The sequence below is a fragment of the Oncorhynchus tshawytscha genome, linkage group LG10 (genome assembly GCF_018296145.1).
Source record: "Oncorhynchus tshawytscha isolate Ot180627B linkage group LG10, Otsh_v2.0, whole genome shotgun sequence".
NCBI lineage: Eukaryota > Metazoa > Chordata > Actinopteri > Salmoniformes > Salmonidae > Oncorhynchus > Oncorhynchus tshawytscha.
In genome coordinates this window covers 40639236-40665600 of record NC_056438.1, presented here as the reverse complement: position 1 = coordinate 40665600, position 26365 = coordinate 40639236, and the positions used below count along the sequence as shown (strand labels likewise).

Below are 26365 nucleotides of genomic sequence, written 5' to 3'. Positions count from 1 at the left end.
TAACTGGGAGTCTCGTGAGTGCAAACATACGGAGATCATCAAAGGTAAGCGATTAATTTGATTGGTCACGAAAGTCAGAAGAGCAATCTACTTTGCTGCTAGCTGTTTGTAATGTTTTGTCTGCTGAGAGCTGTCCTCACATAATTGCATGGTTTGCTTTCACCATAAAGCCTTTTTGAAATCTGACACGCCAGGTGGATTAATTAACAAGCTAAACTGTGTTTTGGTGGTGTCGCACTTGTGATTTCATGAACATTAAATATTTTTTGTCATTTAATTTGAATTTGGCGCTCTGCAATTCACAGGATGTTGACGAAAATGATCCCGCTAAAGGGATCTGTGCGCCAAGAGGTTTTAATAGCAGAAAACAAAACATTCAAGTTGACATTCATATCGGTTATAGATTATGGTGATATCGTCTATATGAATGCGGCTCCCACTGTATTGAAACCATTGGACGCAGTTACTCATAGCGCACTGCGCTTTATTTACAGGTGACAGGTTCAGTACATATCACTGCTTTCTGTATCAGAAAGTAAGCTGGCCCTCTTTGAATACTCAGATCAACGCATTGCAATATTTTTGTTTATAAAGCTCTCTTACACAAACATCTGCCATACCTTACTTCATCGTAACCTAAAGATGTACGAGCTACCAGACCCGGTCTCAGATATGGCTAACTCTGGAGAGCCCTTCGGTGTCCACTAAGTTAGGTAGATCTGCATTTAGTTTATTTGCACCTTACTTGTGGAATGATCTCCAGAACTCTCTAAGGTTGGATGTTTTGGTGCCACTAGAGCAGTTCAGACAACTGGTTGATTTACCTTTTTACTGAGGAATGTGTTTGTTTTTCCATGATCATGTTTTGTAAGTTACTTGTACATTTGGTATGTTTTTATTGCGTTGCAATTGTAAATATTGGGAATTCATATGATTGTGTGCAGTGCTCCCTTATAAAGAGGCCATGGTCTCAATGGGATGTCCCTGTTTATATTTAAAAAAATGTTGCAACTCAACTTGCACCAATTGTAATGGTTTTGAATGCCCTACTAACGGATGGAATCCTACATTCTCCCAAAATGCTAGTCAGATTATTCTCAACATTGCTAAATGAACTGCTAACAAATTCATAAACAGTTTGGAGGAAAGAACACCCTAGGGAAGTCATAAAAAAAAATCACTATGCCTTCAAGCTTACATATTTGTGATAGTAGTACTAATCGTAAAGTTAAGAATCAAGAAACAACAAAAAAATGCACTAATAAATACAATTTGTAGCCTGGGACCAGACAGTACCAAGTGAAGAGCAGTAAGAATCCTGCAAACATAATAATGCCAAAAATATATATATATAAAACGTGTGTGTAATATATTACCAGAACATCAGCAGAAATAAGCTAAACATCAACATGTCAAAAGTTCACAGTAATTAATCCCAAATGAAAGTTATTTAAATCGTGACAAATGCAGCAGATAAAGTCTGACAAACAAGTCTATAAAGCAATACTACATCTCACTGTACAATCCATTTTCAATTACATTACACAATACCTCATTCTTAAAATAGGTTGCCACTGTTGTTCCAAGGGAATGGTAAGCTCCCACACAACGTTACCAGTGGCAGATGCAAAAAAAAAAATCAGAATGTTACTGGAATGCTCCCTAAATGTGCTGCACAGTCTGCTTTTGACATATTCAATATTTTGGGTAATAAAGCATAACATTTGCAGCTACATCGTCGCTATGCATCATCTCCACTCTTCAAAGCACACTTCATCATATTTTAGCCACTTAAGTTCTCCCATACTATTTTATAATAAAAGATGAAATTGCACTTTGAGCAGAGGTGCGTTCAACAAGGGTTCTGTTTGTGATGAACATGTTACTTAGTAACAATTTCAGTTGAACGATTTTGAATGAAAGTTATGGTGAAACATTAAAAAGCTAAATGTTTGCAAGGATTACCATGACAGTTTAGCAATGAGAATCAAACTGAAAATGACTTTCCTATTCCTACTACATGTAATAGAAAGCCTAGGTGGTGGCAGTTTAGACCCGAAACAGATATTTTACGTTCGCAGCACACTACCACCTTCTCACACTGTTAGCGAACCTTCGCGGCTAACAGAAGACAAATGGAATACGTTAGCAAACTATTTCCTCTGTTGAATGCACCTCATGTGTTGTTCATTTTGTTTAAACAATTTGAAGGGTTATCAAGTTGCTATACAACTTGGTGTTGTGGCATCGTAATGCAATCAACCGGAAGACAGTTCTTCAGTTCCCTTTTGCTAAGATCCTTGTTGGGAAAACAGTTCCCACAACCAAAGGGCAAGGAGTTATGGTGGTCAGTTATTTTATAATAATATTCATAAGCAAATGATCCCAATCAAAATAATACCTATTTTCCCAAAACACAAAGAAATTCACCAATATTGTGAAACCTGTACCATATTATGAAACCATGACAAGGCTTCCAGATCAGATAGTGCAACTCAATCCTCAGTACAATGGTGCAGACATTGATAGCGATAGTAACATTCGGGACAGATTCTGGTATGAAGTATCACTTCAAGGTTGTAAATTCTGATGCACATATCATACGATACAAGTCCACACTTGTCCTGCTATTCATTCATCGCTCTCTTAATCTACTTGTTCACTACAAGTTAATTTATTGTCGCTCCTCCCAAATAGGAGCTTAGAGCCTAATGGTCAGGGCAGTTACCTCCGGCCATCCCAAAACCCCAGCCTCTGTATCCCTACAAACTACGCAACTGAATCCCAACATATGTTTACTCATGTACTAATGCCCTATGAACATTCTCATTATAAACCTTTCAATGGTACAATGGCTAAACCAGACTTAAATAAATCAAATGGTTTGAATTGTGGTACCCGGTATACAGAAACATACATTTATACCTTTTTCTTGTTAATTGATTTAAAAATTAATTTACAAAAATCTAAAAGTCTATGGGCTTTTTTGGGGATGGTAGGGGTTAAGCAGGCTGAAGGGGTATACAACCAACACCCACCCCACCCTCGTGGCACACCATGGGTGCCATGAATGTCCAGCGGTTGGTCTCAGCGTCGTACATCTCTACAGAGCTCAGGTTGGATTGTCCGTCATAGCCACCCACGGAGTAAAGTCTTCCACAGTTTGCCACCAGTGAGACTCTGCTGCGCCGTGTGTTCATGGCCACCAGGTGGCTCCATTGGTCTGCCACTGAGCTGTACACCTCGGCCCCGCTGAGGAACCCGGAACCATCATAACCCCCCGCCACATAGAGCTGGCTGCCAAGGGCTGCAGCGCCGTGGCGACAGCGCTTGTTCATCATGCCAGCAACGGTGTGCCAAAGAGCTGTGTGCTGGTTGTAGTACTCCACCTACAGGATGGGAGGGGTCATTAGTCATTCTCTTTCAGTGTCTAATGCATTTTAAAGGGTATGTTCACAATTTAAGAGATTAATTTAAGGACTTTTTACCATTCAAATAAATAAATTAAAAATCCTACAATGTGATTTTCTAGATTTTTTTTTCTCATTTTGTCTGTCATAGTTGAAGTGTACCTATGATGAAAATTACAGGCCTCTCATCTTTTTAAGTGGGAGAACTTGCACAATTGGTGGCTGACTTAATACACTGCTCAAAAAAATAAAGGGAACACTAAAATAACACATCCTAGATCTGAATGAATGAAATATTCTTATTAAATACTTTTTTCTTTACATAGTTGAATGTGTTGACAACAAAATCACACAAAAATGATCAGTGGAAATCAAATTTATCAACCCATGGAGGTCTGGATTTGGAGTCACACAAAATTACAGTGGAAAACCACACTACAGGCTGATCCAACTTTGATGCAATGCCCTTAAAACAAGTCAAAATGAGGCTCAGTAGTGTGTGTAGCCTCCACGTGCCTGTATGACCTCCCTACAACGCCTGGGCATGCTCCTGATGAGGTGTCGGATGGTCTCCTGAGGGATCTCCTCCCGGACCTGGACTAAAGCACCTCTGGACAGTCTGTGGTGCAACGTGGCGTTGGTGGATGGAGCGAGACATGATGTTCCAGATGTGCTCAATTGGATTCAGATCTGGGGAACGGGCGGTCCATAGCATCAATGCCTTCCTCTTGCAGGAGCTGCTGCCACACTCCAGCCACATGAGGTCTAGCATTGTGTTGCATTAGGAGGAACCCAGGGCCAACCGCACCAGCATATGGTCTCACAAGGGGTCTGAGGATCTCATCTCGGTACTTAATGGCAGTCAGGCTACCTCTGGCGAGCACACAGAGGGCTGTGCGGGCCCCCAAAGAAATGCCACCCCACACCATGACTGACCCACCGCCAAAGCAGTCATGCTGGAGGATGTTGCAGGCAGCAGAACGTTCTCCACGGCGTCTCCAGACTGTCACGTCTGTCACGTGCCCAGTGTGAACCTGCTTTCATCTGTGAAAAGCGCAGGGCGCCAGTGGCGAATTTGCCAATCTTGATGTTCTCTGGCAAATGCCAAACGTCCTGCACGGTGTTGGGCTGTAAGCACAACCCCCACCTGTGGACGTCGGGCCCTCATACCACCCTCATAAAGTCTGTTTCTGACCGTTTGAGCAGACACATGCACATTTGTGGCCTGCTGGAGGTAATTTTGAGGTGCTCTGGCAGTGCTCCTCCTGCTCCTCCTTGCACAAAGGCAGAGGTAGCGGTCCTGCTGCTGGGTTGTTGCTCTCCTACGGCCTCCTCCACGTCACCTGATGTACTGGCCTGTCTCCTGGTAGCACCTCCATGCTCTGGACACTACGCTGACAGACACAGCAAACCTTCTAGCCACAGCTCGCATTGATGTGCCATCCTGGATGAGCTGCACTACCTGAGCCACTTGTGTGGGTTGTAGACTCCGTCTCATGCTACCACTAGAGTGAAAGTACCGCCAGCATTCAAAAGTGACCAAAACATCTGCCAGGAAGCATAGGAACTGAGAAGTGGTCTGTGGTCACCACCTGCACCTGCCTATAATTTCCACCTGTTGTCTATTCCATTTTCACAACAGCATGTGAAATTTATTGTCAATCAGTGGTGCTTCCTAAGTGGACAGTTTGATATCACAGAAGTGTGATTGACTTGGAGTTACATTGTGTTGTTTAAGTGTTCCCTTTATTTTTTTGAGCAGTGTACTTTTTTGCCCCACTGTATACAGTACCTACTGAAAGTCTTCACATCTTTTGCACAGTTTTCACATGTTGCTCCCTTCTTTTAATATCTAGAAATGCATAAATTGTGATTTTTCCCCACTGATCAACGCAACCTACTGCACACTTTAAAAGTTCCACAAAAAAAGGTATAATTGTGTATTATATTGATGGCGTAGCATCTTCACACCCTATAGTTGATACTTAGTGGAAGCACCTTCGGCAGCAAACAGCTGTGAATAATTATTTGTTTCCACCAATTTTGCACAACTTTTGGGGCAACATCTATCCATCATTCTCAGCAAAATTGCTCAATCCCAGTCAAATTGGTCGGGAATCACTGCAATATGTTAGTATTGTCTTTGATTTTCAACCAGTTTCACATTTTTATTTTATTTTTTACCTTTATTTAACTAGGCAAGTCAGTTAAGAACAAATTCTTATTTTCAATGACGGCCTAGGAACAGTGAGTTAACTGCCTGTTCAAGGGCAGAACGACAGATTTGTACCTTGTCAGCTTGAGGATTTGAACTTGCAACCTTCCGGTTACTAGTCCAACGCTCTAACCACTATGCTACCCTGCCGCTCTCAGGGCTGAGACTAGACATATTTTGTGAAAATGTTTGTTCCTGATCTTAAGATGTACCACAGCAAGGAGTGCGAAGGCCTACATTATGTAATCAAAAATTCTAATTTCATTTTCAAGTAGGTTGTGTTGATCTGAAGAAAAATATCTAATCCTTTTTTAGATTTAAAGGGGCCATACATGTCACATTTCCCACCTGCAAATAGTGCCTAATAGACCTAATCCTCTCCTGTTCATCTACCTTAGTCCTGTCAGCAATGTGCAGGTTGTATGTCAAATGGCATCCTTACCGTATTGAAGATCTGTAAACCGTCATGACCACCAGATACAAAAATCCTTCCATCAAAAACAGTCACCCCAGCTGCACTGCGACTTGCACTCATCTCTGTCATTACTGTCCACCTGCACGAGTGTATAAGGAAAAGCAGGTGCACTTTAATGTTGATACATTAAAAGGGCTACACCTTTTCACTTAATATAAAAGTCACACTGTAACAACATATTGATTTGCAACAACTAATTATTGAAGACAAAAATTGAAATTAAGCAATTCTATTTCCTGGATACATTTGAAAATAGTTTTACATACTTGATATGTGTGATGTGATATGATCTAAAGTAATGGTTTTGGATAGAACTGGATAAGTGTAAGCAAGTAAAACACAGCAGAAATACTCAAAATGAATGTTACAAAATATGACATTAGCAATAAAAATGTATATATAAAAAACGTTTACATTCCTCCACAACCAAGCTCAGAATTAAAAGGTAGAGTCGGCAGGGTTCCCGAGTGGCGCAAGGCACTGCATCTCAGTGCAAGAGGTGTCACTACAGTCCCTGGTTCGAATCCGGCCGTGATTGGGAGTCCCATAGGGAGGCGCACAATTGGCCCAGCGTCGTCCGGGTTTGGCCGGGGTAGGCCGTCATTGTAAATAAGACTTGCCTAGTTAAATAAAGGTTTAAATAATAATAAAATGTGTTTTAAATGCATTAAGTAAACAGCAGTATCAGGCCAACTTCCACAACAGTTCATGTGGAGGTAGGAACATGTATATACACGGAGTGTACAAAACATTAAGACCACCTGCTCTTTCCATGACAGACTGACCAGGTGAATCCAGGTCAAAGCTATGATCCCTTATTAATGGCAGTTGTTAAATCCACTTCAATCTGTGTAGATGAAGGGGAGGAGACAGGTTCAAGAAGGATTCTTAAACCTTCAGACAATTGAGACATGGATTGTGTATGTGTGCCATTCAAAGGGTGAATGGGCAAAACAAACAGGATATGTTAGTAGGTGCCAGGCGCACCGGTTTGTGTCAAGAACTGCAACGCTGCAGGGTTTTTCACGCTCAACAGTTTCCCATGTGCATGAAGTATGGTCCACCACCTAAAGGACATCCAGCCAACTTGACACCAACTGTGGGAAGCATTGGAGTCAACATGATCCAGCATCCCTGTGGAGCGCTTTCACAACCTTGTAGAGTCCATGCCCTGACGAATTGAGGCTGTTCTGAGGACAAAAGGGGTTGCAATGCAATATTAGGTGTTACTAATATTAAGCATTCCTAATGTTTTGTACACTCAGTGTAGATTACATCAATGTCAATTAAGGGTCAAATGTGGAAGTAGCTCCATCTTCTCCTTCAAGGGGGAGTAGTAGTCTAAGACACCGCATCTCAGTGCGAATCCAGGCTGCATCACATCCAGTCGTGATTGGGAGTCCCATAGGGCGGCGCACAATTGGCCCAGCGTCGTCCGGATTTAGCCGGTGTAGGCCGTAATTGTAAATAAGAATCTGACTTGCCTAGTTAAGTAAAGGTTACATTTAAAAATCCAATCCTCACAGATCTCCACAAGTACAATGGGAGTAGGGGCTAGGTCAGTGATACGTAAATGGCAGCCTATTAAAATAATTTTAGAATGTTATACAAAAGTATTACTGTGTGTGAACTTTCAAATGCATTCTGTCATTACTAAATATGCAATGCGATAGGTATTTTAATTACAATTTTTTTAACAAAAAACATTGAATTAATAAAATATTTGAATTGATCGTCTTCCTCAAATGAAGGGGATGATGACGCAATGTTTGCAAGAGAGAGGGAATCTGATTTAATTGGTCCTCAAGTCACGGCTCAAAAATCATCCAGGATAAAGTTAGCCTGAGTTAGCCTGCCCCGGAGCAGGTTAGTTCTGAAGCATTTGTTGCCATAGAAATATACCTGGCTAAAAGGTGAGCCACTTTCATGGTACCGGTTATTCCGAGTGGAACTCAGAGTTGACCAAAGTTACCTCACTAACTCCTCAAACCAGGTACGTAGTATACCCTCTGGTCTAGCTTGACTGGGAATTCAGGGAGTCAAAGTAAAGTAAATCACATAGGAAATGTACAGAACCTGTTGGCTTCTGGAGAGTAGCACTCTACTGAGTTGAGTGAGGATTTGCCATCATAGCCCCCGCACACATAGATATGTCCGTCAACCACCACTGTTCCCATTGCACTGCATTCGGAGAGATGGAGAAAGGGGAACGAGGATAAACACACAATAACGCAGACCCATCAGCTGGATCAAGAAGCTCCTGTCTAACTAGGGTTTTCGCCAATGGTGTATAAAAACCATAGAATATACAGTAACAGTCAAAAGTTTGGACACACCTACTCATTCAAGGCTTTTTCTTTATTTTTTACTATTTTCTACATTATAGAATAATAGTGAAGACATCAAACTATGATGTAGTAATCAAAAGTGTTAAACAAATCAAAATATATTTGAGATTCTTCAAACAGCCACCCTTTGCCTTGATGACAGCTTTAGACACTCTTGGCATTCTCTCAACCAGCTTCACCAGGAATGCTTTTCCAACAGTCTTGAAGGAGTTCCCACATATGATGAGCACTTGTTTGTTGGCTGCTTTTCCATCACTCTGAGGTCAAATTCATCCCAAAACATCTCAATTGGGTTGAGTTCAGGTGATTGTGGAGGCCAGGTCATCTGACGCAGCACTCCATCACTCTCCTCCTTGGTCAAAATAGCCCTTACACAGCCTGGGCCATTGTCCTGTTGAAAAACAAATCATAGCCCTCTAAGCGCAGATGGGATGGCGTATCGCTGCAGAATGCTGTGGTAGCCATGCTGGGTAAGTGTGCCTTGAAATCTAAATAAATCACTGACAGTATCGCCAGCAAAGCACCATCACACCTCCTCCTCCATGCTTCACGCTGGGAACCACAGATACAGAGATCATCCGTTCACCTACTCTGCGTCTCACAAAGTTGGAACCAAAAATCTCAAATTTGGACTGCAGACCAAAGGACAGATTTTCACCGGTCTAATTTACATTGCTCATTTTTCTTGGCCCTTCTTATTGATGTCCTTTAATACTGGTTTCTTTGCAGCAATTCGACCACGAAAGCCTGATTCACGCAGTCTCCCCTGAACAGTTGATGTTGAGATGTCTGTTACTTCAACTCTGTGAAGCATTTATTTTGGCTGCAATTTCTGAGGCTGGTAAACGCTAATGAACTTATCCTCTGCAGCATAGGTAACTCTGTCTTCCTTTCCTGTGGCGGTCCTCATGAGAGCCAGTTTCTTCATAGCGCATGAACTTTCAAAGTTCTTGACAATTTCCGGATTGACTGACCATCATGTCTCAAACTAATGATGGGCTGTCATTTCTCTTTGCTTATTTGAGCTGTTCTTGCCATAATATGTACCTTGTCAAAACACAACTGATTGGCTCAAAAGCATTAAAAAGGAAAGAAATTCCACAAATAAACTTTTAACAAGGCACACCTATTAATTGAAATGCATTCCAGGCGACTACCTCATGAAGCTGGTTGAGCTCTGGGATCTTTTATTTCTGCCCTTGAAAAATCAATTGTCTAAAAGATTTGTTATTTTCACATACAGTTGCGGACAAATATATTGGAAACCTTGCATTTTTCTTAAATAAATTGAAATTTATAAAAACTTGCCCCCCCACACAGATCTTCAACATTACAGAATTATTTAAAAATAAATTGTACTTAAGTTACCAAATTTTTAATTTGGAAAAGAAACAAAATGGCATGCTCATAATTATTAACATGGACGTTAAAGGTACATTCAAAATGATCATGGACGTTAAAGATCAAATAGTCAAATAGTTTTGACAACCCTATGCAATCGTGCGGCATTACATGAAGGCCAATCATGGCTCAGCCTCTACCTTCAAATTCTGGGAAATTGAGAAAGTTTCTTTCCTCCAGAGTTGGCAATATGGTGAGGAAATTGTTAAGAGAGGCACTTTGGATCGAATGCTTAGATTACATGAAGCCAAAACGTCTGAATGAACAGCTCTCTCCTTTTTTGTAAAAACATTTTTCTTTGTTTGTTTATTTCTCTGTCTTTTGTTATTCAAGTTGAATGTATGTGTAGGAATTTTCAATCTTGAATAACCTTTGAGCACCTCTTCCCTGAATGTTTTCGTATTCAGGTTCAAAAAGTCAATTACTGACTACTTCTACCATGGACAAACATTTATGGAAAGTTTCATTTAAATCAAAAGGGGTGCAGTCAAAGTGATTGAATTAATATAAAACAACCCTAAAGTACATATTTAGAAAGACATTCTCACCTGCGTTGACTGTTCATGCTAGCAACACATGTCCAAGTATCCGTTTCTGGGTTATAGACCTCCACTGTGCTTAGCCGTGATTGTCCATCATATCCACCGATTGCGTAAAGTAACCCATTGACAACTGCCACACCCACTCGACTTCGGGCTGTACTCATTGGCTGACAGCGTTCCCAGCAATTTCCAATTGGGTCAAATACTTCAACTACAGTCAATGAGTCACCTGGATAAAAAAAACCATGCACAACATTTAAACAAAAATAAACAAGTTAGGGTGTAACGATTAACTTAGTCCATGATTTGATTTGAACCTCAGTTTTTGGGTCAACGGTTTCAATAACTTCCAATGGCTTGTGTACTGATATTTGGGTCATTCCACAAAGAGTGCCTTTTGAGTCCCTTTGATATTTTAAGTAGAAATTGTGCACCAACTTTACATTTTAAAAGACTTTCAAAGTTTACCAGTAAACTATCTGAGTTTTTGTAAGTTAAGGATTTTATGTTATTTATAACAAGACATCTAGTAGCCCTTTTGAATACCTTAGATTATCACAGATGTCTGTAATTATCTCTGGCTCTCTAAAATATATATTTTTTCAAATAAAAAATAGAATGACAGCTGTAAAACATGATCCTAAATATAAACCAACTTAGGGAATACCACAGATGTTAAAACCAGTTAAGGCTAGGCAGAATACTGCCCCCTTTGGAGGAATTGCATGCCCATAGTAAACAAAAAAAATCTGTCCAAAATTGCTAATATATGCATATAATAATAATTATTGGATAGAAAACACTCTAAAGCTTCTAAAACCGTTTGAATTATGTAAGTATAGCAGAACTCACAGGGCAGGCAATCTCCCAAACTATTTTTGGGAGCCTCAAACTTGGGGCAACTTTGACGTCATCGCCCCCACCCTTCCCAACCAGCTATGGATCTGGAGACACTTTCTATGTCTTCCACTAGATGTCCTCAATCAGTACAGCGTTTAATTGTGCAAATCCCGCGTGTTTTGAGCCTTTGGTAGGCAAAAGACTGAGTGTCGCGAGAAAATTCAATGTTACGAGAGCGCGCTTTTGGGAGACACGTTCCTTTGTTCCAGATCGCCTGCCAAGAAGCACGTTCGCCCGAGAGATTAGATAATAGTTTTGTATGTTTAGAACATCCTAAAGCTTGATTCTGCACTTAGTTTGACCAGTTTAGTCGACATATAATATGTAATTTTGAAGTTTTGATGCGCAACTGTTCGTGACCAGAAGTAATTTTTGGTAGTATTTCAGCTGGAACTTGCAGCATTTGCTAATACAAAGACACACGAATTGAAACCAAACGATGTTTTGGGTAAGTATGACTTCTTCCACTACATTATGATCGAAGACCATCAAAGGTAAGGGAATATTTATGTTGTAATTTTGTGTTTCTGTTGACTCCAACATAGCGGAGAAATATTGCTTATGTCTGAGCGCCATCTCAGATTATTGAAAAATGAACGATTTCTGTAACGTTAAAAAGAAATGTGACAAAGCGATTGCATTAAGAAGCAGTGTATCTTTCTAACTATATGTAGAACATGTATATTTAGTCAAAGTTTATGATGTGTATTGCTGTTATCTGGCGTTATACATAATTTCTCCGGACATTGTTTAGCATTTTCTGAACATGGCGTCAATGTAAACGGTGATTTATGGATATAAATGGCATATTATTGAAAAAAATGTACAAATGTACTGTGTAACATGTCCTATTACTGTCATCTGATGAAGATTTTCAAAAGGTTAGTGAATTATTTTTCTTTTAATCCTGCGTTTGTGATTGCATCTTTTGTTCGACAAAATGGCTATATATTGGCTGTGTCTTTGGTGGTGGTTTGACATAAATATGTGCTATGTTTTCGCCGTAAAACATTTTAGAAATCTGACTCGCTGGGTAGATGAACAAGGTGTTTATCTTTCATTTGAGCTATTGGACTTGTTAATGTGTGGAGGTTAAATATTTCGAAGAATATTTTTGCATTCTGTGCGCCATCTTTTGAGTTGAGCGTGGGGGGGGGGTGCCCTAGGGGAACGTGGTAGCGTGAACAAGTTAAATATGAGGGTTTCAGCTTGAAATATCTTTTATATAATTTTTTATACACACGTTTTTACTGTGTATTTTCTTGTACATTTTTTGGAACCAAACTGGTGGTAGTTGTGAAAAAAGAGTCTATAGCCGGAAGAGTTTATTGAAAAAGAATGCCAATGTTGATTTTCTCTCTCCATTAAATTAGCCTATTTTCTCTTTAACCATACGGTCTATCCACTAGAAAGTCATGGACAATATAACACACATACATAGAGTTGAAGTCGGAAGTTGACATACACTTTGGAGTCATTAAACCTAGTTTTTCAACCACTCCACAAAATGTATTGTTAAACTATAGTTTTGTCAAGTCGGTTATGACATCTACTTTGTGCATGACAAGTCATTTTTCAAACAATTGTATCACAATTCCAGTGGGTCAGAAGTTTACATACACTAAGTTGACTGACTTTAAACAGCTTGGAAAATCCAGAAAATTGTCACGGCTTTAGAAGCTTCTGATAGGCTAATTGACATCATTTGAGTCAATTGGAGGTGTACTTGTGGATGCATTTCAAGGCATACCTTCAAACTCAGTGCCTCTTTGCTTGGCATCATGGGAAAATCAAAAGAAATCAGCCAAGACATCAAAAAATAATTGGAGACCTCCACAAGTCTGGTTCATCCGTGGGAGCAATTTCCAAACGCCTGAAGGTACCACGTTCATCTGTACAAACAATAGTATGCAAGTATAAACACCATAGGACCACGCAGCCGTCATACCGCTCAGGAAGGAGACGCGTTCTGTCTCCTAGAGATGAACGTACTTTGGTGCAAAAAGTGCAAATTATTCCCAGAACAACAGCAAAGGACCTTGTGAAGATGCTGGAGGAAACAGGTACAAAAGTATCTACAGTAAAACGAGTCCTATATCGACATAACCTGAAAGGTCGCTCAGCAAGGAAGAAGCCACTGCTCCAAAACCGCCATAAAAAGCCAGACTACATTTTGCAACTGCACATGGGGACAAAGATTGTACTGTTTGGAGAAATGTCCTCTAATGAAACAAAAATAGAACTGTTTGGCCATAATGAACATCGTTATGTTTGGAAGAAAAAGGGGGAGGCTTGCAAGCTGAAGAACACCATCCCAACCGTGAAGCACAGGGGTGGCAGCATCATGTTGTGGGGGTGCTTTGCTGCAGGAGGGACTGGTGCACTTCACAAAATAGATGGCATAATGAGGTAGGAAAATTATGTGGATATATTGAAGCAACATCTCAAGACATCAGTCAGAAAGTTAAAGCTTGGTTGCAAATGGGTCTTCCAAATGGACAATGACCCCAAGCATACTTCCAAAGTTGTGGCAAATCGGCTTAAGGACAACAAAGTCAAGGTATTGGAGTGGGCATCACAAAGCCCTGACCACAATCCTTTAGAAAATATGTGGGCAGAACTGAAGAAGCGTGTGCGAGCAAGGAGGCCTATAAACCTGACTCAGTTACACCAGCTCTGTCAGGAGGAATGGGCCAAAACTCACCCAACTTATTGTGGGAAGCTTGTGGAAGGCTACCCAAAACATTTGACCCAAGTTAAACAATTTAAAGGCAATGCTACCAAATACTAATTGAGTGTATGTAAACTTCTGCCCCACTGGGAATGTGATGAAAGAAATAAAAGCTGAAATAAATCATTCTCTCTACCATTATTCTGACATTTCACATTCTTAAAATAAAAGTGGTGACCCTAACTGACCTAAGACAGGGAATTTTTACTCGGATTATAATTCCTTATATCAGGAATTGTGGAAAACTGTGTTTAAATGTATTTGGCTAAGGTGTATGTAAACTTCCGACTTCAACTGTATACACAAAAACACACGTGTTTGTGTGTATACAGTTGAAGTCGGAAGTTTACATACACTTTTTATATATATATATATATATATATATATATATATATAGGTATATATATATATATATATATATATATATATTATATATACATACATACAGTTGAAGTCAGAAGTTTACATACACCTTAGCCAACTACATTTAAACTCAGTTTTTCACAATTCCTGACATTTAATCCTAAACGTCTGTCCCTCATTTTAAGGTCAACCCCGTTACGTGAACTGAACTCCTTTTTTCTCTCTTCCCCCCCCAAACATTGAATATATAAGTCAAATCATAGCGTAAAAGCAGTTGAGCTGGTGGAAAACTGAGCCCGTTGAGCATAACAAGTGAACCAACATAAAATGTTATCCTTTTTAGATAAAACTATACTAAATATATTCACATCACCAAATACGTGGTTAAAACACACTGTTTTGCAATGGTCTCAGGTAATCTCAACAGCACCTTCTAGGGTAGCACCAACGTGTAGCTGGAGGTAAGCTATTATCCATCCTCCTCTGGGTACTTTGACTTCAATACAAAACATCTGTCTCATCCTACAGCCCCTTGTCTTGGCTAAGTTGGGAATATGTGTGAAAAAAACAGGTAAAAAGGCACTAAATACATTCCGGGAGGTGAAATATAAAATTCGGACAAATGAGCAGTGTAAAATACAAACATTTAGGAAAAGTCAGCAAGGAGCAGGACGTCTCCACTACCAGTGTCAACACTTTCCTGACATGAACTGAAGCTGAAGCCATGTCTCATATGCCCTCTCATCCACTGGCAGACAATGTTTCCTTTCCAAGCACTGAGTAACTCTGTCAATTTTCTCTCATTTACTGTATGTAGTCAATCAATCACACAGTGCTAACCAAATAAAATACATTTTTATATTAATATCACATTTCTGGGTAACAATTAAAGGAGAAGTTTACACAAAATTCACAAGTGATTTCATACATTGAGACTAGTTCAGTGGAGTATGCCCGCACTCCCAGTAGTGTTGTACTGAAACGGCTGCAAAAATGGTCAGGTGACTCATGACGTTGCTGGATGCAGGCATTAATCTGCTCAGTTGCCAGTGAATTCAAGATTCAGAAATACGCGAAGTCTGGTCAAATGTTGTTTTGTTACAAGGGTCTGACCGAATGAGTCACCTGACCCATTTTTGCAACTGTTTCAGTATAGCACTAACAGGGAGAGTGAGGGCAAATTCCACTTAACTAGTTTCAATATATGCAATCATTTGTGAGTTTCCGGGTTTTGGATAAACTTCTCCTTACTGTAATAGTTTTCCATTAAAATGGTCAAAAAGAAAGCAATAATATTTCTAAGACTGTCTGGGAGACCCATGCAAAATCTGCTGATTAGAAGATTCAGATTGTATTTTTCAACCAGCAACTATCATATTTTTTCACACTTCTACAGTGTTAGTTTCATCAGCTGTTGTACAATATGATACAAAACACAGTAAAAACATACATTGAGTGCACTGGGCCTTTAAGTAAAACTGTTAAAGTGAGAATCCTTAATTGGTAAAACTGCAATGTCCATTTGGGATATTACAACAACAAAGAATTACTGCAAACAACTAACATCGTTTGTTTTCCTCAGACATTGCACAGGCGATAGAACAGCAGAATATGTACTGCAAAAAATATGTTTTCATCAACACCAAAAGAATTGCAAACAGTGGCAGTGTTTCCGCAAATGCGGATTAGATCTTTACATCTCATTAAGGTATTTAAGGGAATCTCACAGACCCTCTGGCAATTTCATTGTAAATGAGTAAATTCACCACTTTTTAACCTTATTCATTATCTCCAGCACCACACCATAAAAGGCACATTTATACTTTCCGTAGTTAAATAGATTAAAAGAAAAAGGTCCTTTGAAAGTGCCAGCTGATGTCATCAAAAACACAGTCACCTTCAAAATCTGCAATGAGTTTCCGGCAAAACTGCAAATTTCGTTGTCGGAGAAAATCACTGTTGAAAAAAAAAAGGTGGCACTTCCTTAGGACCTTTTTAAGTACAGAATGGAGAAACGATTGTTTTCGCATATGTTGACACTGATATTGTGCTGGAGATACTGGATATGAGATGGAAAAAGTTGTGGACGTGTACCAACATTTTTAAACTATTGGGACAAATAGAGGCGATGTTAAAAGGGTACCTGCACTATTTAGTCCACCAACTGCATATATTAGCCCTGCAATTGAAGTACAGCATCTTTGTCGAGTCTTAAAAGCTGGCAGGTGAGGACGGCGCTCTGGCATGAGGTGGAAATCCTTCGCTTCATCAACAAGATCCCTGATGGAAGGAACACACAACTCAAAAGGTTGGCAATGTATGACAGTAATATTACATGATAGCCACTTGGCCTCCAAAAGTAGCAGATATATACACATTTATCCAAACTTAGATGAACTATTTCGCAATAACCATTTTAGATACAGATGCCAGATATACAGTTGTGGCCAAATATATTGGCACCCTTGCACTTACCTTAAATATTTCACAATTTCTTCTAAAAACTGTCTCCACACATAGTTATTGTTCAAAAGTTTATAATTTAGTATATGGTTGCACAGCTTTTAGCCAAGATAACTACCGACAAATGCTTCTTGTAGCCAATTACGATGTGGGCCCCATTACTGGCGATAAGGGGGCCCATGTCGTTTGACCTTCTCAAGTTGGTTGTGTTGGTGGGCTGTGAGACCTGGGTGCCAGACCAGAGCGCTGTACTCGAGCACAGGTTGGAGAAAGTCTAGAGCCTTCGGGAATGTCAGAGATGTGCAAGTCCCATTTTAGGTTGGCTTGGAATGTCACGCCAAGCGCTTTGGAGCTGGACACCACCTGAAGTGTGTGGCCGGAGATGGAAACAATCAAAAGGAAGAGGGGTCATGCTGCGGCAGTACATACAGTAGGCCTATGCTATGCTTATTGGAAAATGACTTAAAAGACATACCATGACCTCTCTGCTTTTGAGTATCCTTTTTGCTTTTGGTAATGTTCTGTCGCATGCAGTGGGCTTCTCAGGTTTAGAATCGGGGGTTCAGTCTAATGAGCTGTCTGTCGAGCATGAATTGTTGCAGAAAGTAACATTTAAAACAGGCTAGAGTCTACTTTCATTTAATTACATTTTTTGTATCGGATGTATTTATAGACGGCCTGTATGAGTCCGGAAAATACATCCGGTAATTTTGTATTTTTACTCCGCCTATAAATTGCACATGGCACACTCGTCTACAGTGTGCAGTTGGTACTAACATCTCTATTTACTTCACAACTTTGGAAGTCACTTTTACTGGAGCTTTACTGGACTTTCTAACTTTAAGAAAGGCTAGTCTGCCTTGTTTTTAGCCAAATGGCTAATGGCAATTACCAAATGGCTACCAACAGCCAACCATTGAATCTCCACGGCAGCCTCTGTGAAATGTTACCTGAACTATAGGACGAGGTGGAAAAACCGAAATCACCTGGGGCAGGGATTTGTCTGTAAAAAGTGCTTTGTGTGACCAGATGATCAAAATCAAAATCCATTTTTTTTTTTTTTATATATAGCCCTTCGTACATCAGCTGATATCTCAAAGTGCTGTATAGAAACCCAGCCTAAAACCCCAAACAGCAAGCAATGCAGGTGTAGAAGCACGGTGGCTAGGAAAAACTCCCTAGAAAGGCCAAAACCTAGGAAGAAACCTAGAGAGGAACCAGGCTATGTGGGGTGGCCAGTCCTCTTCTGGCTGTGCCGGGTGGACATTATAACAGAACATGGCCAAGATGTTCAAATGTTCATAAATGACCAGCATGGTCCAATAATAATAAGGCAGAACAGTTGAAACTGGAGCAGCAGCACAGCCAGGTGGACTGGGGACATAATGGATGACATCGGGGAGCTAAAGCAAAAGGAGAGCCTCGTCACCAAGTTCACTGATGTTGCCACAGCCCACCAAGTTCACCGACGTTGCCACAGCCCACCAAGTTCACCGACGTTGCCACAGCACATCTTGGTGCTAAATCTCTCTATCGGCCATAGGAGAGGCGAGCTGGGAGATACCGACCGGTTCCACTCCTTGGTGCTTTCCTGGAGCGAAAATCCATGACATTCTAGTGATGCTTCCCACAATCAAGCCGCAGCTACCTAAGGCTGACTCTCTGGTAATACATGTGGGTTCGATTGACATTAACCTCTTGGCACACAGATCTCTTTAGCGGGATCATTTTCGTCAACATCCGGTGCTGCACTTTATATTGATCAGTCGAAAGTATTTGATATGGTTGATCATGCACTCCTGCTGTGGAGGCTATCTGAAATTGGTCTAAGCCTGCGGCTGGTTGAAAAACTACCTGCACAACAGAAGTCAAAGTATGGCTGCTGATGGAGTTCAGTCTAATTTTATTAACATAACAAAAAGGAGCCTGCCTTGCACTGCTTGTATAAACTGCTAAAACCAAAGCCAACCTATTCTGTTGGCTTTCACTACACAGCAGCAGAAATTGGTTTGGCCTGACGAGGCAGCTTGTACACAACCCAAAGCCCGTTTGGTCTCATGAGACTAATATATCACCAGAAAGACAAAAGGCTAGGGGAGAGGACTAACAAATCAACTCCTAAATCTCCAGAAACAAAAAATGGTGGATGGTTGGCCATGGGACCTAGCAACCCCATCCCGGAAAACCTTTGTGCTACAAAAACAGCAACAAATGTCAATTCTACAGGTGGATGCGAGGATCTCCCAGAGTCCCAGACTTGTATGACCACTATCAGTGAAAGCCTACGGGAATCTGGTGACATGAAGACAGGAGCACTTTACACCAAAAACAAACTGCATGTTGGCTTATTGAATGTTCAAACAATGTTTGAGTCTAAAATCTGGCACAGGTTACCAACAAAATGAAGAGATCCCAAGCTACAGATCCTGGTGGTGAGGGAAGCCAGTTGGGACTAGCTCTGGATCCATGAGAACCAGCACTGGAGAAACAGTACTACACTCTGGACGGCAGGACAGACAAAATCGTGAAGGTCTCACCCTCATCCAACAGAATGGTGTTGAGAAAACCCTGATGGAATGGAAACCAATCAGCAGCAGAATGATAAAAACCAGCCGCGATGGACAACATACGAAACAAACAATAATCCAATGTTATGCTCTCACAAATGATGCCAAAGATGAAGAAAAATACCTGTTCTATAACACCCTCCAATCTGACAGACACCTGAATTGTCATCGGAGACCTGAATGGAGAAGCATGGATGTGGAGACCTGAATGACAACAGTGAGAGACTGGCAACATTCTCCATCACAAATAACCTGGTGATAGGTGGCACCCTGTTTCCCCACAGGAATATCCCCAAATTGACATGGTACTCTCCTAATGGAAGAGGCAAGAACCAGATTGACCACCTGATGATCAACAGCAAGTGGAGAAGCTCGCTGAGGGAAGTCAAAGTGCGAAGGTAAGCAGATGTCGCCAGTGACCACCATCATCAAACTAAAGCGGAAACGCTCAGGACGACCAACAAAAGAAACACCAAGGTTTGATGTTGGCACTCTTCACTGACATCTGGATGAAGGGAAATATACCTTCAGATTGGGCCAAGGGGGGGGGTCATCATACAGGTACCTAAGAACGGCACACTTTCTGACTGCAACACCTGGAGGGGCATCACATATATATCTGTTCACAGCAAGATATTTTGCAAGATTATCATACAACATATCTTCAGCTGTAAACAAAGTACTTAGGAACGAATAAATGGATTTAAGGGGAGGAAGGAGCTGTACAGACCAGATAGTCAACCCTCTGGAACATCATTGAGCAATGTAAACTGGCAACAAAAACTCTACATCAACCAGAAGACTTTTGACAGCATCCACCACGAAAGCCTATGGAAGATCTTAAGAATTTATGGAATCCCCACACGTTATCATAAAACAGTTCTATAGCAACTTTTCATGCACTGTGGGAACGAGCAACATGAGCTTTGCTGTGAAGTCTGGAGTTTGTCAAGGTTGTGTGATGTCAGCCGTTCTCTTCAACCTGGCAATAGACTGGGACATGCAGCGAACAACAGAAGACCAGGTAAGAGTGACTACTGTGATTTAAAACATTTTTTATTTTTATCTAGGCAAGTCAGTTAAGAACATATTCTTATTTACAATGACGGCCTACCCCGGCCAAACCTGGACGACGCTGGGCCAATTGTGCGCCACCCTATGGGACTCCCAATCACGGCCGGATGTGATGTAGCCTGGATTCAAACCAGGGACTACAGTGCCCCCTTTTGCACTGATATGCAGTGTCTTAGACCGCTGCGCCACTCAGGAGCCCCTGGCTCATTTATCACACACACCAACATCTAAAAGACATTTTGGATTCCAATTATGTTGGCCAGAAAGTCGGCCTGGTTACCAACTGCAGCAAGACAGAGGTCATGCCCATCAACATACAGTGGATAACAATTACAAGGTTATAACATTTAAACATTTACAGAAATGTTCATTTCAGAAATGTGTAATTTTATCATTTGATTTGTAATGTGTACATGTATAGTGTTGTGTTGAGACTGATCATGTTAATTTATTGTTCCCATGCCACCCTTGTAAATGAGACCCTGTTCTCAATGGGTTTCCCCTGGTTAAATAGTTTTTATTCTGGTGGGAACGGAGAGTAGTCTCCTGTGCATTTACAAGGTTCAACAGTGGCATAGCTGGCAAGAATGCAGGTAGGTCTGATAGATGAAAATTACCACCACTAAACCTGTGGTATATTTCATATTTATTCTTACTGGTCCCCCATGGGTATCGAAAACCCACAAACCTGGTGTTGCAAGTGCCATGCTCTACCAACTGTGCCACATACTCATATCGTTGTGGCCACTCCAAAATATATGATAAAAATGAAAAAGCTAATGTAGAAAAGATAATGGATCTACATTTTTAAAAATATGATTATTTGAGAACTAACAAATCACAAAAATAAAAACTTGACAGTCGGGGAGAATCTAAAATTCAAGAAATGGCATGGCATGGGACACTCATTGATTTTTAAAATAATGTTTGAGCCACTCAGATAACATAAGAACCAAGCCATGGCAAAATGCAGAAAATGTATTTTAAAGCTGCAAATTTTCTCTCAGCCCCATGGCAAAAGGTGTAGAAAAGCAGTAAATAAGCTTTAAAACCGATTTTCTTTTCTTTCAGCCCCATGCCAGAATGTGTAGAAATTCAGGGAACTAGCTTTAAAACTGAAATGTTCTCTCTCCCATGGCAAAAAATCTTCCTCTACTTCCCTGCTTCTCAAGGGCGGAAATGCTTTTAAAATTGGGTCTACCGTTCGAGGGAGAGCGATTTAAGGAATCATCTTGAATAGTGGATGCAGGTTGACATTGTTTAGCGAATTCGAATCAAAACATTAAATTAATAGGACTGTATTAGGACTGTATTAGGACTGTATTATCCTCAAATCTACCATTCTTCCATGTCCAACATTTATAAATTAATGTAACACTTTCTTAATCAGCTTCCTAAATCTAATACTTGTTTTTTTTTTCATAAAAAAACAAGAGTGAATAATTAATAAATATATAAAAGTAATCAAAGGCTGCCATCTCTGCACCTTGGAAACCACAGAATCACGTGTCTCCTTCAGCAGAGGGGCCTTCCTGTTTACCAACAACGAAATGAAACATTCAAACAAAATAACACCCTCCCTACAATCAAACATGGGGGAGGTTCGATAATGCTGTGGGATTACTTTGCTGCATCAGGTACTGGGGGCCTTGAATTTAAATAAGTATTTGAACCCCTGAGTCAATACACCCAGCACAGCCAGAAGAGGACTGGCCACCCCACATAGTCTGGTTCCTCTCTAGGTTTCGGCCTTTCTAGGGAGTTTTTCCTAGCCACCGTGCTTCTACACCTGCATTGCTTGCTGTTTAGGGTTTTAGGCTGGGTTTCTGTACAGCACTTTGAGATATCAGCTGATGTACGAAGGGCTATATAAATACATTTGATTTGAATACATGTTAGAATTATCTGTGAGTCTTCCTGGGTGAGTCTAAGAGCTTTGCACACCTGGATTGTACAATATCTGTCTATTATACATTTTGTTTTAATTCTTCAAGCTCTGTCAAGGTGGTTGTTGATCATTGCGAGACAACCCTTTAAGTCTTGCCATACATTTTCAAGTAAATTTAAGTCAAAACTGTAAAAAACTTGGCCACTCAGGAACATTCACTGTCTTCTTGGTAAGCAACTCCAGTGAAGATTTGGCCTTGTGTCTTAGGTTATTGTCCTGCTAAAAGGGGAATTAATCTCCTAGTGTCTGGTGGAAATCATTTTGCCTTTGCTTAGCTCCAATCCATTTATTTTTTAGTCTTACTCCCCAGTCCTTAACGATTACAAGCATACCCATAACATGATGAGATATGCCACTATGCTTGAAAATATGGAGAGTGGTACTCAGTTATGTGTTGTATCAGATTTGCTCCAGACACAAGACTTTGGACAAAAAGTTGCCACATTTTTTTGCATTATTACTTTGGTGCCTTGTTGCAAACAAGCATGTTTTCAAATATTTGTATTCTGTACAGGCTTCCTTCTTTTCACACTGTCTTTTAGGTTAGTAATTGTGGAGTAACTACAATGTTGTTGATCCATCTTCAGTTTTCTCCTATCACAGCCATTAAACTCTAACTGTTTGAAAGTCACCTTTGGCCTCATGTTGAAATCCCTGAGCGGTTTCCTTCCTCTCCGGCAACTGAGTTAGGAAGGACGCCTGTATCTTTCTATTGACTGGGTGTATTGATACTCCATCCAAAGTATAATTAATAACTTTACCATGTTCAAAGGGATGTTCAATGTCTGTTTTTTTTAAACATTTACCCATCAACTTATAGATGGCCCTTTTTCGAGGCACTGGAAAACCTCCCTTGTCTTTGTGGTTGAATCTGTCTGAAATTCACTACTCGACTGATGGACATTACAGATAATTGTTTGTGTGGGGTACAGAGATGAGGTAGTCATTCAGAAAGTATATTAAACACTATTATTGCACACAGAGTAAGTCCATGCAACATATTACGTGACTTGTTAAGCAAATGTTTACTCCTGAACTTATTTAGGCTTACCATAAGAAAGGGTTTGAATACTTAATGACTCAAGACATTTCAGCTTTTCATTTTATAATAATTTGTAAACATTTCGAAAAACAATTCCACTTTGACATTATGGGGTATTGTTTATAGGCCAGTGACATTTTTTCTCTCCAATTTAATCCATTTCAAAATGTGGAAATGTCAAGAGGTGTGAATACTTTCTGAAGCAACTATACATTAAAACATGAAAGATAATGAAAATAGATGCAACAAACAAGAGTCAGTCACCTGCATTTGTGGCAAAAGCGCACCAGTTCATCCTGTTGAACGCGGTCTGCCAAGAACTGGGGTCGACAAAGGGGCAGACGGGTCTTGGAGAGTAACTCAGGGAGCCGAGGTTCCCGCTCCTCACGTTCATGCCGCACCCACGCAAGAACTGCTTCAAACACCTAGAATGAGGGGACACAGAATGTCAGAGGGATTAGGAAAAAGCTTAGGAATTCAAATCCAGTCATGTTAGACGCTGTTTACCACAGCACAGTTTTATCACAGGCGAACGATTTTGAATTCATCACTGCATTCTCTATCAGAAAGTGGGCTGGCCCTCATTGATATCGCGTAGGTCAAAACATTGGTCTGATCATTTATAAAGCTCTTGCGCAAAAACTCCTGCATTACCTTAAATCATTACTAACCTATACAAGTATGAGATACCATACCCGCTCACAGGGATGGCTTTTTGTTTCTTTGCATATCACTTTTGGAACAACCTTCAGAATACCCTACAGTTCGATGCATTGGTGCCTTTCGGGCAGTTCAGAGACTTAGTCGAAATCCTCTTTAGAGAGGAATGTGCATGTTTTTTTACAATGTTTTTGCATTTTGGAGTTTCCTGTGCTCCCGCCTTGAAGTATCTACCTTTAAATTAGTAATTGTTGCTGGTCTTGTGATGCAGGGCTCCATTGCAAAAGAGACCTTTGTCTCAATGGGACTCGCTTAAATAAAAAGGTTACAGTGGGGCAAAAAAGTATTTTGCTACTGCCGAGAAGCAGTGGCAAAACACCGAGAAGCAGTGGCAAAACACAGAGAAGCAGTGGCAAAACACCGAGAAGCAGTGGCAAAACACCGAGAAGCAGTAGCAAAACACCGAGAAGCAGTGGCAAATCTAGGACGGGGCGTACTCCTCCCCCTGAAGAAGCCTTGGTGAGCTTCCTCCTTAGGTACCACTCCCTTGGCCAACCTCTCATCTTTGAGGGCACGGCCCCTTCACCCTGTGCAGTGGACTGCACTACTCCCATGAAATGCAGGACCCAGGGGGAGACTTCTGTGAAGAGCAGGGGAACCCAGAGCAGGGGAATAGGTGGGTGGATAGAGCCCGCTGGTGGTCACCCCAATGGGGAAACTGCACATTTGGGCAACCTGCATCATGGAAGGGACAGGGGACCTGTCAGGCCTGTGGCCAGACAAGGTTGGCCTTGAGAGGTTGATGGTTAAAAAGGCTAAATGTGGAACCATCACCCTCTGCCCCTGGGCATGGATATGATGGGAACTCTTTAAAGAACTAAACTGGGGTAACAGTGGTTTTGACCCACCCCAAAGAGGGCTATAGGTCTTGAGGTGGGGGGCTCTGAACTATCCCAACAACTCCATGCCATTCATATGAAGTGGGCGTAGCCTGGCACTGGTGACGTCAGTGGCTCATCCCAAACAATTTCTATTGGGTTGAGGTTGGTTGATTGTGAAGGCCAGGTCATCTGACGCAGCACTCCATCACTCCCCTTCTTGGTCAAATAGCCCTTACACAGCCTGGAGGTGTGTTGGGTCATTGCCCTGTTGAAAAACAAATGATCATCCCACCAAACCCAAACCAGATGGGATGGCGTATCACTGCAGAATGCTGTGGTAGCCATGCTGGTAAAGTGTGTCTTGAATTCTAAATAAATCATTGACAGTGTCACCAGCAAAGCACCCCCACACCACTTCCTCCATGCTTTACGTTGGGAACCACACATTCGGAGATCATCCGTCCACCTACTCTGCGTCTCACAAAGACACGGCAGTTGGAACGAAAAATCTCAAAGGACAGATTTCCATGAAGGCCTGAGACACAGTCTCCTCTGAACAGTTGATGTTGAGATGTGTCTGTCACGAACTCTGAAGCATTTATTTGGGCTACAATTTCTGAGGCTGGTAATTCGAATGAACGTACCCTCTGCAGCAAAGGTAACTCTGGGTCTTCCTTTCCTGTGGCGGTCCTCATGAGAGACATTATAGCGCTTGATCAAAACGCTTGATCGTTTTTGCTGCACTTGAAACTTTCAAAGCCCTTGACATTTTACGGATTGACTGACCTTCATGTCTTAAAATAATGGACTGTCATTTCGCTTTGCTTATTTGAGCTGGCCTTCTACCAAAAGGGGCTATCTTCTGTACCTTGTCACAACACAACTTATTGGCTCAAACACATTAAACAGTAAAGAAATTCCACAAAGTAACTTTTAAGAAGGCACACCTGTTAATTGAAATGCATTCCAGGTGACTACCTTATGAAGCTAAATGAGAGAATGCCAAGAGTGTGCAAAGCTGTCAAAGGCAAAGGGTGGCTACTTTGAAGAACCTCAAATATAAAATATTGATATTTAACACTTTTTTTGGTTAGTACATGATTATTTCATAGTTTTGATGTCTTCACTATTATTCTACAATGTAGAAAATAGTCAAAATAAAGAAAAATCCAAACTTTTGACTGGTACTGTAGGTGTGGGAGACGTAGAATACTCGGGATCGAGTTTGGAGGCAGCGCGTCTGATCGGTTTGAAGAAGGGGAGATCAGCCATTGACTCCTGCCCTCCCTTCTCAGTTTGGCTGAGCAGCATAAGCTGAGCAAAGGAGATTAACTCTTCCTCAGGG

General features: G+C 40.9%; 1 protein-coding gene across 3 annotated transcripts in view; it reads right to left on the bottom strand.

Moving 5' to 3' along the window:
• Nucleotides 1-466: 466 nt before the first annotated feature.
• Nucleotides 467-26365, bottom strand: part of klhl18 (kelch-like family member 18) — a 61444-nt gene continuing 35545 nt past the window's right edge. For 2 of the 3 annotated variants that reach the window (XM_024403971.2, XM_024403973.2), the window contains 6 exons: nucleotides 23744-23904; nucleotides 16529-16665; nucleotides 10398-10620; nucleotides 8177-8281; nucleotides 6068-6179; nucleotides 467-3389 (listed from right to left, as the gene is read on the bottom strand). In XM_024403971.2, the coding sequence (XP_024259739.1) occupies nucleotides 3003-3389; nucleotides 6068-6179; nucleotides 8177-8281; nucleotides 10398-10620; nucleotides 16529-16665; nucleotides 23744-23904 (1125 nt within the window). In that variant the 3' untranslated portion in view covers nucleotides 467-3002. The remainder of the gene's footprint in view (nucleotides 3390-6067; nucleotides 6180-8176; nucleotides 8282-10397; nucleotides 10621-16528; nucleotides 16666-23743; nucleotides 23905-26365) is intronic. The other variant, XM_024403972.2, reaches the window with a different exon arrangement.